A 14092-nucleotide genomic window follows, 5' to 3' on the forward strand; every position below is an offset into this window, starting at 1 on the left:
AAAAGAGGAATCAACGTCTGAGAATTAAATTTATGAGAGTAGATACTTCAAAAAAATGAAACCATTCTGTTTATTATTTTGTACAATTGAATGTTGTATTATGTTCTGATTTGTTATTACCTGTTAGGCACAAATCTGTTTATGTGCACGTTGTTGTCGAATGTCAGATAATATTGTCCATTTGTAACTTTGTTGTAGTTATGTTGATATACATCTGACTGATTTATAAATGAAAACTCCTCCTCGTTGTTTCGTAGTTTTCATTTTCCCGGAGGAGGGGAATGTTGTGACGGTCCTGTGAATCCGCACAATATAATTATATGTTTATTGAAATTATTAATTTCATATTATAAAAATCACTTTATATTAACGTTTAAAAAATGTATAATTATTACTTTGTACAACGTTAATTATGTTTTATGTTATTCATTGCACTCTACGCTGTATAAACGACATATTTGGAATTCTAACGTTGCTATAGCAACGAGAATCAATAGTCATTATGTGGTAGTGTGTCTGACAAAAATGGAAATATAGGTAATAGTGAACTGCATATTGCTCAGTTATTTCACTAATAGAATAGACCCATAGAAGTTGTATCTTCACCTTCGCGTTTTAGTTTCAAATATTTATGAACGTAATGTAATCGTGCAAATTATTGACTTGTGAACGTCACAACTGGATGCAACATGCGCGTAAATGGAACCGCTAGCTATGTAATGAAATAAGCTCGTACAATTACACGGACAGTTATAATTAAAATGAGCACGTACCTTGTTACAAGAGGTGTTGGAAATGATGTCCTCCTGCATCCACACATTTATGGCATATTTTAAGTAACACACACAGGTCCTCTTCCGAAATTACTTCAGATTCTCTCGTGATGTTTTCGGTAAATTTCTCGTATCGGACAAACGGATTTCTTCAAATTTACAGGAGAAATTACTTACCGAATGCAGTTTCTTTATACTTGTGGAAGTTCGGGGAAGTGTTTTCTCGCATCGTTCATTGAATTTTGCCGGTAAATCATCTATTTTTCGATATAAATGTGTGACCGATGCACGAAAGCTCTTGCATCCATTTACTTCCAGGTGGATGTAGTCTGTGTGTGATGATGTAATCCCGATCAGTGTTTCCAAACACGTGTTTTTTGTAACTGAAGAAGGTACGTTTCCGCAAATGGTTTGTGGGGCTGTGTGTCAATGGTTTGTGGGGCTATGTGTCAATGGTTCGTGGGGCTATGCGAGAATGGTGTGTGGGGCTACGCATATTTTTTTCGAAACCAATTTTTAACTATTGTAACCTATACGTGACCCTACCTAACCTAACCTTACCGGAAATGGTTTGTGGGGCTATGTATGAATGGTTCGTGGGGCTATGCGTGAATGGTTTGTGGGGCTACGTAGGTATTTTTGGGTGGAGTGGGGTGGAAACACTGCATGCCGAGTACGGTAGTGAAACTGTGACCGCCATTTTGCGTGTTACCGAAGGCAAAAAGAAACTAAGAAAACTTACTCGATATGTCGCAAATAGAGCTTATTCCCGTGAAATAAGCGAAATGCCACCTTAAGTAATGTTTCTCAATGCAGAATACATAAGTACGAATATTCAAATTAAATGAACAAGCAAATTTCATCCGTTTGTCCGATACGAGAAATTTACCATGTTTTCTTTCAATTCTTCTAATGTATGACTTCAGGTTTAAAAGTTTGGTAACCGTCATGTAACCGTCATACAAATGTCTGTTTCTTGTGCAAGACGCCGGAGAGATTTTTGAAAAGCATGTATCAATCGTGCTCCAACGTCGTCTAGTTTCTCCCCAGTAAGCACAAGACGTTGTACACTTCGCTTCTTATCAAGAACAGACCCTGATTACCTAAATTTGTTCACAAGTATCCGAACACTGTCTCTGTGTGAAACAGGAAGATCTGTGAATTCTGCTGCAAAACGTATTTTACCTTCCCTACAATAATTCGTAATGACGTAATAGTGGTACATAAAAAACCGTTGTTTAAAATTGTACGGATATAGTGTGGCATTATTCGACTGCACAAAAGCACCAGTAATACGTAAACTGCTTGTAAAACAAAACAATCTAAAACACTTGTTAACATCTTAACACTTCACAAACACGTGCAAACTGGTCACCAGCTATCTGGATACAGAAGCACTTGATATGATCCATATTTTTATGTGACGTCACAACTTTAAAATATGTCACTAATATATTTATTTTGAGCAAAAAATCGTAATTTCCGTGTTATTATATGTAATATTGCACCTTGTTTGTAATGTATATCTTTTGTTTAATATTTATTGTATCTTATGAGTAGTTCAATGTATCTTTAGATTTGCGAGAGTGCACTATGTGAATTTGTATTTCTAAACATGTATAGATGTCAGCTTTGTTGATAGCATCCTTTTGTAGATAGTGAGTGATTCATCTGGGTATATCTAGTGCTGTATCAATTTTTATAGCTGCCATGCATGCTGTATTTGGTCCTGAACAATGTGTAACTTGACAGAAGGAAAATTGAATTCCATTGATGTCGTACAAAGAAAATTCTTGAGGCGTTATGAACAGCACTCCAAACGTAGTAGTATATATGGAAGCGGGTGAATGTTCCATTTCATGTAGACAGAAGATGTTAGCAGCAAATATGCTCTTGAAAGTGAAATCATATTGTGAGCATCCTTTCAACAATGTACTAACAAATATGATACACTTACATGAAACAGGAAAAATAACAAACAGAAAAGCTGCTATGTGGATAGAATTGTATAATTCGCTTTGTCAAGAATAACAGGATGTTCTACAGATGCGTTCACGGCCTGTTTTTTCATTAGATTATCCTCAACAGTCTCTGGATAATATTAATTTCCCTCGTTATTCGCACATATCGGAATATTTTACTCAATGGCCAAGTTTTTATTTCATATACACAGATGGATCTAAAAGTGAGTCAGGAGTTGGATGTGCAGTGTACGATCTACAACATAAAACAGACTTATTATTTCGGCTTCCACAAGACTGTTCAATAAAAAGGTAAAGTGCTCCCCTGTGCTTAGCACAACGCCATGAACGCGTATAGGGGGTGTGGGGGTAACGCCCCACACTTTCTTGATCCGGTCATGAGTGGGGGTGATGTGATCAGCATCACGCCCCTGACCGCCTTTACGCCCCAGGGTTTCCCCCAGGTACCCATGTCATTCGACGCTGGGTGGGCGCCGGAATCGCTTCCAACGTTAGAAAAGTTCCCGGATTTGAACCGGCCGGGGATCGAACCCGGGACCTTGAGCATGGTAGTCAGACGCGTTACCGACTGAGCCACCGCGACTGTTCAATATTTACAGCAGAATCTTACGCAATTTACCAAGCTTTAATATATGTCCAAAAATTAAATTTACGAAAGTTCTTAATACTTACTGACTCGCAAAGTGTATTACAGGCTCTTAAATCTTCTTACAGGAGTCTTTACAAATTATCCCCTTATATTATAAATTGTATACAATTAGTTCAAACAATACAAAAATCTGGAAGAACCATTGAGTTTTCTTGGGTTAAAGCTCATAGCAATATTACAGGTAATTCTCATATAGATGAATGTGCAAAGAAAGCAATGCGTCTTCCAAATATTACGAACTTATCATTATACTATACGGATCTTCTCCCTAGAGTAAAGAAGGAAATTCTGAATGAATGGTTTGATTGGTGTCGAAATGAACTTACAACAGTTGGAGAATCATACAGACCATTTGCTGAATTCAAAACACAAAAACCATGGTTTCATCATGTAAGTGCTACAAGTAATGTAATTGTATTAATTAATAGACTGAGAACGGGCCATTTGTGTACTAGGCAACATTTATCCAAAATTGGAATAACGAACAATAAGAAATGTGCATGTGGCTGGGAAAGTGCAGATGCACAACATATAATACTGGAATGCTCAAAATATAATAGAGAGAGACATATCTTGTATAAATCTTTAAATAATCTAAAGGTTCAGTTTCCAACAAATTTGTTAAGTTTAGTTGTTAATCCGGATGTGCGGATTGGTTATAGTTTGTTATCATTTTTAAGGAAGTGTAACATTCAATTGTAAAAGGCAAAGTGTTCTCTCTTTTTTTAAAAAGAAATCTTATATCTGTAAAATAGGGGGGGGGGACTGATAATTTTAATGTAAAAGAATTGTGTACATTTTTTATGTTTATTGTTATGGACAACAAAAATCGGCATAAAAGCTGTTAGGTTCGAAATAAAGGAATGAATTGGTCCTGAAACCGAAGAGTTTCGAACTCAATATATGGATGACTTGCTGGTTTTCGACAAGGAACTCTCCAACATCTGGATGAGATGCTACAGCGACTCCAAGAAGTGGGGATGACAGTAAAGCTGCGAAAATGTGAATTTGTCCAGAAAGAAATTACCTACTTAGGCCACATCGTTTCTGGAGATGCGATCAAAATCTTGCATGCCATTTTTCAGTTTGTACGTACTATAAAATGTGATGAGTGAGTTTACATTCCTTATTATATTGATCAGTTCCAGAAGTAATAACACAGTTGCAATGAATGAGTGAATGAATGAAGGTACGTCAATACATGTGGCGAATTTGCACGCTTCACACTTAAAAGGGAGAGAACCCTTTATCTCAGATCCTTATCTAATTTTGAAAGAAGTGTAAAAGCCCCTTGGGAAAAGTAAAATTGCATGGTTGTAAATTGACCTGCATAAGGCACACACAACACATTAGAAAGATAAGGAGACATTAAAATACAACTAAGAGACAGAGCAAAAGACTCGTACATAAAAAATTGGGTTAAAACATTGTAGTCAACTCCAAGTATGAATGACAGAAAGAAGCAGAAGTTTGAAGTCATTAAATTCTGTACATTCCATAAGAATAATACATGATGTAAATAAATATTGCTTTCGAAGAGTTTGTTTTACGTGACCTGCAGCTCGAGTCGCGTAGCAGAAGCTACTGAGAACTCTTTGGCGCAGGAAACCAGACTATGGTATACCCTGTCCCAACTATCTCTAGAGCAAGGTCGCGCATACCGTAGGAAAGTAGGGGAAATTCAGTGGGAAGAGCAAAGCAGTGCACGCTTCTGGGAAGGCTGGTAACTTCAGTCGCCCCCTCCACGCAATCCCGTTTCTCTCGTGTGTTCATTGCTGGAACCGTCTCGTGTCACTACTTGCGCAGAGACTTGCTTTCGTTCGCTTGCTCCAGAGATAGGTGGGACAGAGTTGTAGCACTTTCTGATGAACAAAGAAACGGTGTGATGCGACAGATGATGACGTCAAAGTGAAGCTTTCATCTCTGAAATGCGATGAAATTACGAATGTGCTGATTGTCAAGGAGGGGAACAGTCAGTGCACAGAGCGGTTGTGAGTCTGCACATGTCCCGAGTTGCCCGTGAGTGAAGTAAAACAAAACTGTATTCTACCAACTGGTGTGTCAGCTTTTTTGCAGACCTGTTAGCAAGAGGTAAAAACTTCACGTTCCCTTATCACAGAAACTATTAGGTATGTGAAGATGAAATTTTAATATTATAATATTAAATTTAATAATTTAATATTAATATTATAGATGAGTGTCCGTTCATTTAGCACAGGCTTTCCTATCATTGTGACGATAATTATATTATTTAAATAATATAAGTAAACAATTGAAAATCAATATTGGTACAGAATAACTAACTCTAACAATAGTAATAAAATACAATGCTATATCTCTACTTACAGGTAATATCAGCTAAATCCCTCCCATTAAATAAATCTGTACTTTCAGTGTTTCCACGTTTTCTAATGCGCATTACTTTCATAAAAGTAATAATGTGAAAAACATCTTCTTTACTAGGTGATTACTGATTACTTTACACATCGCTTTAGAGAGAGAGAGAGAGCGAGAGAGTGCTTATGCGTATGAGAGAGAAAGTGAGAGTGAAGCATTCCAAATTAAACGAAACGAAATACGTACATTATTTTCATTATATTAATGGTTATTTTTACATTTCATATTTATGAGGACACATTGAGGAGTGCCTAGACACCCCCTGGCATCACACTTGTGCAAGCCTATGGTAATAAACACAGGAGGTTTCTATCAACACAGATTATAATTCTTATAGCAGCGGGCAAATAATTTCATTCATTAAGATTGTGTTATTCGTTATGCTTCTGGTTACCTTTAAGATGCATAATTATAATGAAGGAATGCTTCAAAACGTTTAGTAAATTACATTTTTTGTACATATGACTCAGCATTCTATCGGAAGTGTTCAGGCATTTAAAAAAAAATAATAACTTCGGTTATTATTACAAATATTTTTCAGGTTGGACTTCGAGAAGTTTTCTCTTGACGGACCGGCTACATCTGGCATCTGTGACTCCACTGTTTCTAAATTTATCATTCAAGGAATTGGAACAATTTGTGGTGAAAACACTGGCCAACATTGTAAGTTACATTTTGTTTCAAGTTATTTTATTCACGCCCAAGGCCCAAAGAATTGTACACTAACATATGTAGTCAAAACAAGTTGGAAAAGGAACAATTTTAGATTTTTAAAAGCCTAGCTTAGCACTTCAGTAGAGTGTTAAAAATATAGTAGTACTTTTGATATGCAGGGTCATTTCTAACTTCGTACAATGAAAAACATACAAACAATTATATTTCATTTGTTAAGGTCTTGTTTCCTACATTTGAATACTCGAATTATTCCGTAACATTTTCAGATAAAAACGTAAAAATAAAATTTCATTAATGAGAAGTAAATTCACAGCTTTTCTTCGCATAATGGAGTGCTTATTTTAATCTCGTATTTGTGGAAAAGAAAACAATGTGGCGGGAAGTGTTCAGATGATCTACTAAATTAGAGTAGAGTACCAATGTGAAAAATCAAAAGCTAAATATGAAAATTCATAGTACACTTAATTTTGTAAATGGCCTTCATGGTCATTCCATTAAAATACAGGCTATAAATATCAAAGCCACTGAACTTTAATTTTTGTACAAACAATGTCACCCAAATGTACTGCAATTATTCCCAGCGTGCTACTAGTGACGCGCCAACACTTTGTAAGTGGGGCTCTCAAAGTCACCGCATATATAAATTTGATATATTAAACAATTAATGAGAAAATGGAGTGGTGCTCTCTCCGGTCTCGAAAGCAAGAAAAACAGCACTCCATACGCTGACCACGCATCACTCACCTAACCGCCGCCCTGCCCCTCAATTGGCTGTTATGAAATACAGCTTAGTTTAGTTTAGTTTAGTTTAGTCATCTTTTTACGGCTTTAAGACTACACCTTCTAGTGAAAGGTCATATATACGCTCCTTCACAGTTGACTAAATAAAAGAAATGTCTAGTTTTAAAAACTCGCTTCTAGCTTAGGTTACAACATTTTTAATCGCTCTTAGCATACATGGATTCTATTTTATTTCAGTTTATATTCCGGTCAGTGGTTCGTCTCCCGTACAGCTGGAATATGTAGCTGGTGCTGGTGCTGATCCTGGTACTGATCCTGGTACTGACACCACCATGATGGAATGGAGCATAAAAGTTACACAATTAGCACCTAAAATAAATTATGATCTTATGGGTAAGTGAAACATACTTTCGTAAAAACAGTGGCGCAGGAACGGGGGGAACAGGTGTACATCCTTCCCTCCATGTACCCACTGAAATAAAACTTGACATCCAATATGATGACGTTGAAATAATCAAATGCATCTCCCTATACAAATGAAACCAACCCACCCTAAACCTCAGTGGCATATTGTGGGCACAAAACTCGAGCTATCTCACCATACCATAATGTTTGAATGAACAAAAATATGCTTGATGAGGGAGCTCTTTCTCGTTCACGTTTCGGAATTTTGAAGTGGTGTGATATTTTTATTAAAAACACACATCTCACAAATTATTATGACAATCTATAATTAAAAGAATCTATAGCGAATTCATCAAAGAATGCCGGAAAGGCTGCCAACTCCTAGAAATCAGTTGCCAACTCATGAAGCACCATTAAGCTTCAAATGTACCCGCCTGCTAAACCCATTATCCTACACTATTATCCGTGTCAAAAATATTTAACATGTAAACAGAAGGTTCAGTATTGTAATGTTGGCCCACATAAATATTTGACAATATATGGGCCGCAAATTGTTATGAATAAGCACAGGAAATACCTGAAATCATTGTTCATTTAATGATAGATTTTCATAATCATTTGTATTTTTAATAATAACATCACACCACTTCAAAATCCCAAAACATGAAGGAGAAAGAGCGCGCCCCATCCCCCTCAAATCAAGCAAATTTGCTTGGCATAGACTTCATGCAGCAAATATCTTTCCGTGCGATACGAAATAATATGAAAATTAATTAAACATTAAACTTTTCTTAACTAGATGTTGATTGTAGTACTGTGAAACCATACTGACATAAACACCTATCATTTCATGTTATCTAAAGTGCATAATGAGGTCATGTTCACGGCCATGATCTATTCATACTAATTCTTGAATTTATGTCAAATACATGATACTATAATCCATTCACATCATTCAACTAAAAACAAGTATGTCTTCATCAATGAAAATTTTTAATTTGGCTACGGAAAAATGTTAAGTGAATCTTCATATCAAAATGCGTGTAATCTTGTTTAGTATTTCAGGAGTTATATTGCCAGCATAGATTAGGCTTCCATTTAATAAGAAATAAGATTTAAAGATTTTAGTTTGTAAGATATACTTATTAATTGCAACTGTTTTTGGTAATGTTAATCGCCACCAACCATCGCAAGCTATGGTGCTACCTGCTGCGCACGTGCTCTTTAGTAACTAGAAACATGGTTCTTCTTCCATTTATCTTACATAGTGTCACATATTGATGATATACAAATAACACAAGACAATATCAGCATTTCAAACATTAACTAAATTTTGCACTGTATATTTTTGGCATTACATAAAAAGGATCTACAGTTGTTGATTTTACTCACGATACAAGTTTAAATTTAGATTAGTGGGTTTCAATTAGCATCATCATCTTCATTATTTTATTTAATACTAGCTGATTTCCCGGCGTTGCCCGGGTATTTATTTATTCCAATCTTCTATTAGACAGGAAAATAATGAATTCTAACTATAGTGTAAAATGAACTTGGACTTGAACGGCATTGGGAGTGTCACTATTCATCTTATCGACCCCGAAAACTATGGATTCCACAATAATATGAGTGAGATAGCGAGCGAGAGAGATTATAATACAGATTATTAAGATTCTCACCCAAATCAAATTCTTTCTGGTTATTAATTGGCAGCCAATAATCAGCTATTCAAAAAATTACCAACGAGAGTTAATTTTTTAGAGTTCAGTGACATCAAGTTTTAGTTCTTAATTGCAACTATTGTAGTCGAACGAAAAAACAAAATCGTATTTAATGAATATTTTTTTTTATATTTGTATGTTTTGTCATTTTATATCTATTTTCTATTTCATCTGTTCTATCTGTGACGTTGAGCATGAATGGTGAAGGGTGAAATAGATGAAGGAACAAACTCAATGATGATTCGAATGCAGGACCACTGGCTTCGTATCTCGCTACTCTAATCACTCTGCAGACTGTCGAATAATTCACGTTTGAATTAGAAGTTTTTCTTTTCTATCGGCAAGAAAAAAATGAAAGAAAAAAAGTGGTCATGACTCTATACTATAGTATAGATTAAGGTGTAGCATTACATTAATGTGCGTCTCTTTCAAAATTATTTAATGTTAATTAGTAATAATTTAATACAAAATCAACTTTTCCAGCTCCAGCAGGTTGTCTGCAGTACTATACGAACCCCAGTGGCACAATCGAGAGTTTCAATTGGAATGGAGTCCCACCAACTTACTTCACAAACCAGGATTACAACATCTGCTTCAAAACATCAAAAGCTTCTCGTGGAGTAAGCTTTCAAGGAAATATTGCATTGTACGATAGTAGCCAATGTGCGACAACTCCTATCGTTTGCAATGATTACCTCTCCTACACAAGTTCAATAAATGGACCGAAGACTAAATTATGCTGCGACTCACAAACCCCGTTCACCGGTACGTATCATTCATAAATTAGAGATAAAGAGAACTATAATAAAAATTTGTGTTCCTGTGGTAGGAATAATTTATGTAATAATAGCAATTAGATTGTAAGGATTCATTGTATGAGCACATGTGTAGCTAAACTTTTAAGACTGTTTTAGGTAGTGGTAGGTAGCAAATGATCTGTTTGTAAAGTCCTTTAAAATGCTCTAATCCAACGATTTCCTAAAGCTAACAAGATATCAGTTCCACATCTGGAGAAATGTTTTAATGAATTTTTATAACTCTACATCTCCATATCAAAACAGTTTATTTTACACCATTGTAACCTAAAAACTCTTAACACGTAATAGAAATTCAAAATTGAAGAAACATTTGAAGTTTGGGCTAGTTTGCCCACGGACACTATTGAAGCAAATTTAATCTACCAGAATTCACTTATTATGTATTTCCAATATTTTGAATCTTAATGTAAATACATATTGTAATCACATGGGAAACAATGAATTCAGAGTTAGTGATAAATTTAACACCGCATATAGATCTAAACTCAACTTTAGTGTCAATTTTTGCACTTTCCAGAAATAGAAATATCCGATTTTACACACCTATTACGATGCATTGTTTCCATTCATAGCGATAGTTACAGATTTCAGCCCCCCCCCCCCCCCCGGAGAGAGAATAGAATCTCACACCGTAATACTGATGTCTAATAACGACATAATTACACCTATCCCTTGTAACGGTCGCCATTTTGCTTTGTGGAGTAATGTCCGAGATATTACTTCTGACATCAATATGAACGTAAGTTTCAAATATCATGGGAAAATGTTTTATCACAAGGAGAATTTTCTACGTTCATCATTTACATTTGTATACTTCATTTCCAATATTTTTAAAATACATTTTTTGAAAATAGGTTTACTGTATAACAATGAGAAAATGCACAAGACTTTTGTAAACACGGTCATTGTGGCGCTGGTGTGTTAAAGAAAATGGCGACCTTCGCAGGTGCAGAAAAAGCAGGCTGTGTTTTAAAGTTCCCAGACCTTACACCACTAGTCCTAGACTTCTGCATTTGGAGCTTTGTGAAAGACAAAGTCTATGCGCCATCTATGCCACAGAATATGCAACAGCTAAAGGAGAGATGATTTATGGACAAGGAGTTCTTGAGAAAAGTGTGACAAGAACTAGAGTTTCGATGGGATGTGTGTGGGTGGCATAACTGGTGGAAGTCACATTGAAGATTTCTGTAGACACACATTCATAGAAACTTGAAGTGTTACTGATTGATACAAAACAAATATCATTGTTGTGTTCCATATGGGCTAGTTTAGTCTAAATAAATTCTTAAAGTTGTTTACTCTATTATGATTTACCTATTATAACTTGTATGTTAGTATGTATAGCATTTAAATGAAGGTTTTTCATTACAGCAACATATGGAAGCCCTGTCGTACTATCCTTTCATTCGGGAGCAACCCCCGACATTGGTTTCCAGCTTAATTATAACTACATATTTTAACGACTGTAAATGACAATTTTTCGGTTTTAAATCAGGATGAAATGTAGTTTCTCAAAATTGCATGAAATCATCAGAATAATACATTTAATGTTCGAACCCATTAAACGCTTGTTTGCAGAAAATTATATTTAACAAACTTTGTCAAATAAATACTTTATATTTATTTAAAGTAGTTTTTCTTCAAGGTACCTATGAAACTTTTTTGTCTTTGTTTAAACTGGCAAATATCATCATTTTGGACATTTCTTTAAAATCAATTCAGATACCATACACAGTCTACCGATTGATGTTAAACAGACGTTTTATACACGTATGTTTTTTATCACAGCACGCTATGACACCAAAGGTTCAGGGTTCGAATCTCGACCTGGGATGGGTGTTGTTTGTGAATGTTCCTTCACCAATTTCACCATTGCATCACTCATCCTCATCTTAGCTAAAACGGGCAGAAAAGCAAAGTAAAATAAACCCAATCAATCAATGAATTATATGTTTTTAGTCCAAATGGTATTGAATTTAAGTATTCTCACTCACTTCCGCCATTTAAATACATGATGAGATGGCGGCTAGGTGGTAGCAGGGCTATCATCTAGTGCATTTTGGTGGTCATTGTTACCTGTGGAATACAAGATGATTTTTACTAAGTCTTTTGGCTCAAGTTAATATCTGCTGTACTTGAGATGAACTTAATTTCAAAATTGAAGGCCCACATTTGGAGTGAAAAAAACAAGCATTATAGCATGAATGCTTGGCATAAGAAAAACTGTGTTAGCAGTTCATTTCAGGCAAAAATGGCACTTTTTCACTCAACCCATAAAATCGCCAGTCAAAAATCCATGAATTGCTGCACATGATCATTATTGGTTGCAAATGACAAATTGACATGGCATCAGTCATCAGACGTCTAATTATTACTCTCCGATAATTTCTTATATATTCACTCAAAAGTGCATTTCTGGAAAAAAAAAAAAAATAAGCTGCCTTCCGCCAGTTATTAATTTATTTAATTTTCTGTATGAAATAAATTGATAATATTAAGCATTGAATAATATGTTAATGGATGAAGCTTTATAATGCAGCACACTCGGTGTGCCAAAGATTGTGGTTCAGAATGACGATGCCTTGCTGTGATTGCATTTTGCATTACCAACATTGTGTAACATTCTAGCACTAAAGAGTCAGGATTACCACGTCACGGCAACTCGCCCGCGGAAGAGTTTGACAAAGAACACCATCCAATTTTACCATGGACATGGCCGCAAATCATCACGATTCTCATTTTTTATTATTATTATTATTTGGATCAGATTTTACAGGTTCAACACTGCCACGTAACAAAATATAGCTCCATATTTTTCCTGAACTGGGCGTGGTAACTATAAATAATAGCCTCTATCCCACCTGGTATCTTCTTTCATAGATAACTAAAACAATTGACCACAAGGGGGAGAGACAGAGTTCTTTTGTTGTGGAATGAATATATCGGAGAGTACCAAGGAAAGTCTTGATCACTGATATTGTTGAAAGAGATAGAAAGAAAATCAGAGGAAGGAAGAAAAATAGAGACAAAGGAAATTAGATAGAAACGAATGAAGAAAGAAAGTGACAGAGAAAAGGTGAAGAAAGAAAAGTATAGAAAAGAAGAAAAAATATAGAAAAGAAAGAGAGAAAGAAAGGATTTAGTAACCTTGACCACCAAAGCACCTGAAAATATTTTGCCCAGCTTTGAGCCCACCCGAAAAAAAAAAAAATCCGTGGCAAGGTTATTGGTTGTATGGTCACGAACACTCCCGGGTTCTAACAACCCTTTTGAAAGCCAACCAGAAGTGTCCGTGACTGTACATCAGTTGTGGGCATCTCTTTGTCAATTTAATCTAATATCATTCATCCCCACGGTAAGGACTAGCTAAGACTGATAGACAGTAATGCATAAGTTTCGATTACCACGAGTTGTTTATGATATGATCTTATCAAAAATAGAATATTACAGAACTTTTGAATCTCTCGCCAATCAAACTCGGTGCCTCCCCGACGGCGTAGTGGTAACATCGTCTCCTTGTAATCAAGTGGTCCCGGGTTCGAAACCCGGTGGAGGCACATAGTGGCACGGACCCCATTTTAAACTGTAGCTACAGTCCCGTTTAGCTTTACTGTGCATAAAGTTGACTGAAAATAACAACTCAACTCAATCAAACTCGAAGAGCTCTATGTACTCGTAGTTGTATTGATTTACAATTGGAAACACTAAACCTCGTCACTGCTACACTGTCAACAGACTCAACTACGTCACACGGTAGGTGGAACATTATATCGACTGAACAGACTCGCTGACAGTTGATGGTTCTTTCAGGCCTGTTCTTGCCTGATCGGCTTGGAAAACCTGACAAGTTGGATGCGAGCGATTGGTAGGGCAACTTGCTGAGGAAAGTTTCTCGAACGGGTTGTATAATATTTTAGGAGTGATACCTCGC

General features: G+C 35.9%; 1 protein-coding gene across 1 annotated transcript; it reads left to right on the plus strand.

Annotated features, from left to right (window-relative positions):
- Positions 1 to 526: 526 nt before the first annotated feature.
- Positions 527 to 11639, plus strand: LOC145986614 (uncharacterized). Its single transcript, XM_083120839.1, has 5 exons — positions 527 to 537; positions 6343 to 6464; positions 7455 to 7610; positions 9827 to 10108; positions 11533 to 11639. The coding sequence occupies exons 3-5, from the start codon at positions 7550 to 7552 to the stop codon at positions 11619 to 11621; spliced, it is 432 nt and encodes a 143-aa protein (XP_082976965.1). The 5' UTR covers positions 527 to 537; positions 6343 to 6464; positions 7455 to 7549; the 3' UTR covers positions 11622 to 11639.
- The last annotated feature ends 2453 nt before the right edge of the window (positions 11640 to 14092 follow it).

This window comes from Lepisma saccharinum, chromosome 1, assembly GCF_977018435.1.
Source record: "Lepisma saccharinum chromosome 1, izLepSacc3.1, whole genome shotgun sequence".
Classification (NCBI taxonomy): domain Eukaryota; kingdom Metazoa; phylum Arthropoda; class Insecta; order Zygentoma; family Lepismatidae; genus Lepisma; species Lepisma saccharinum.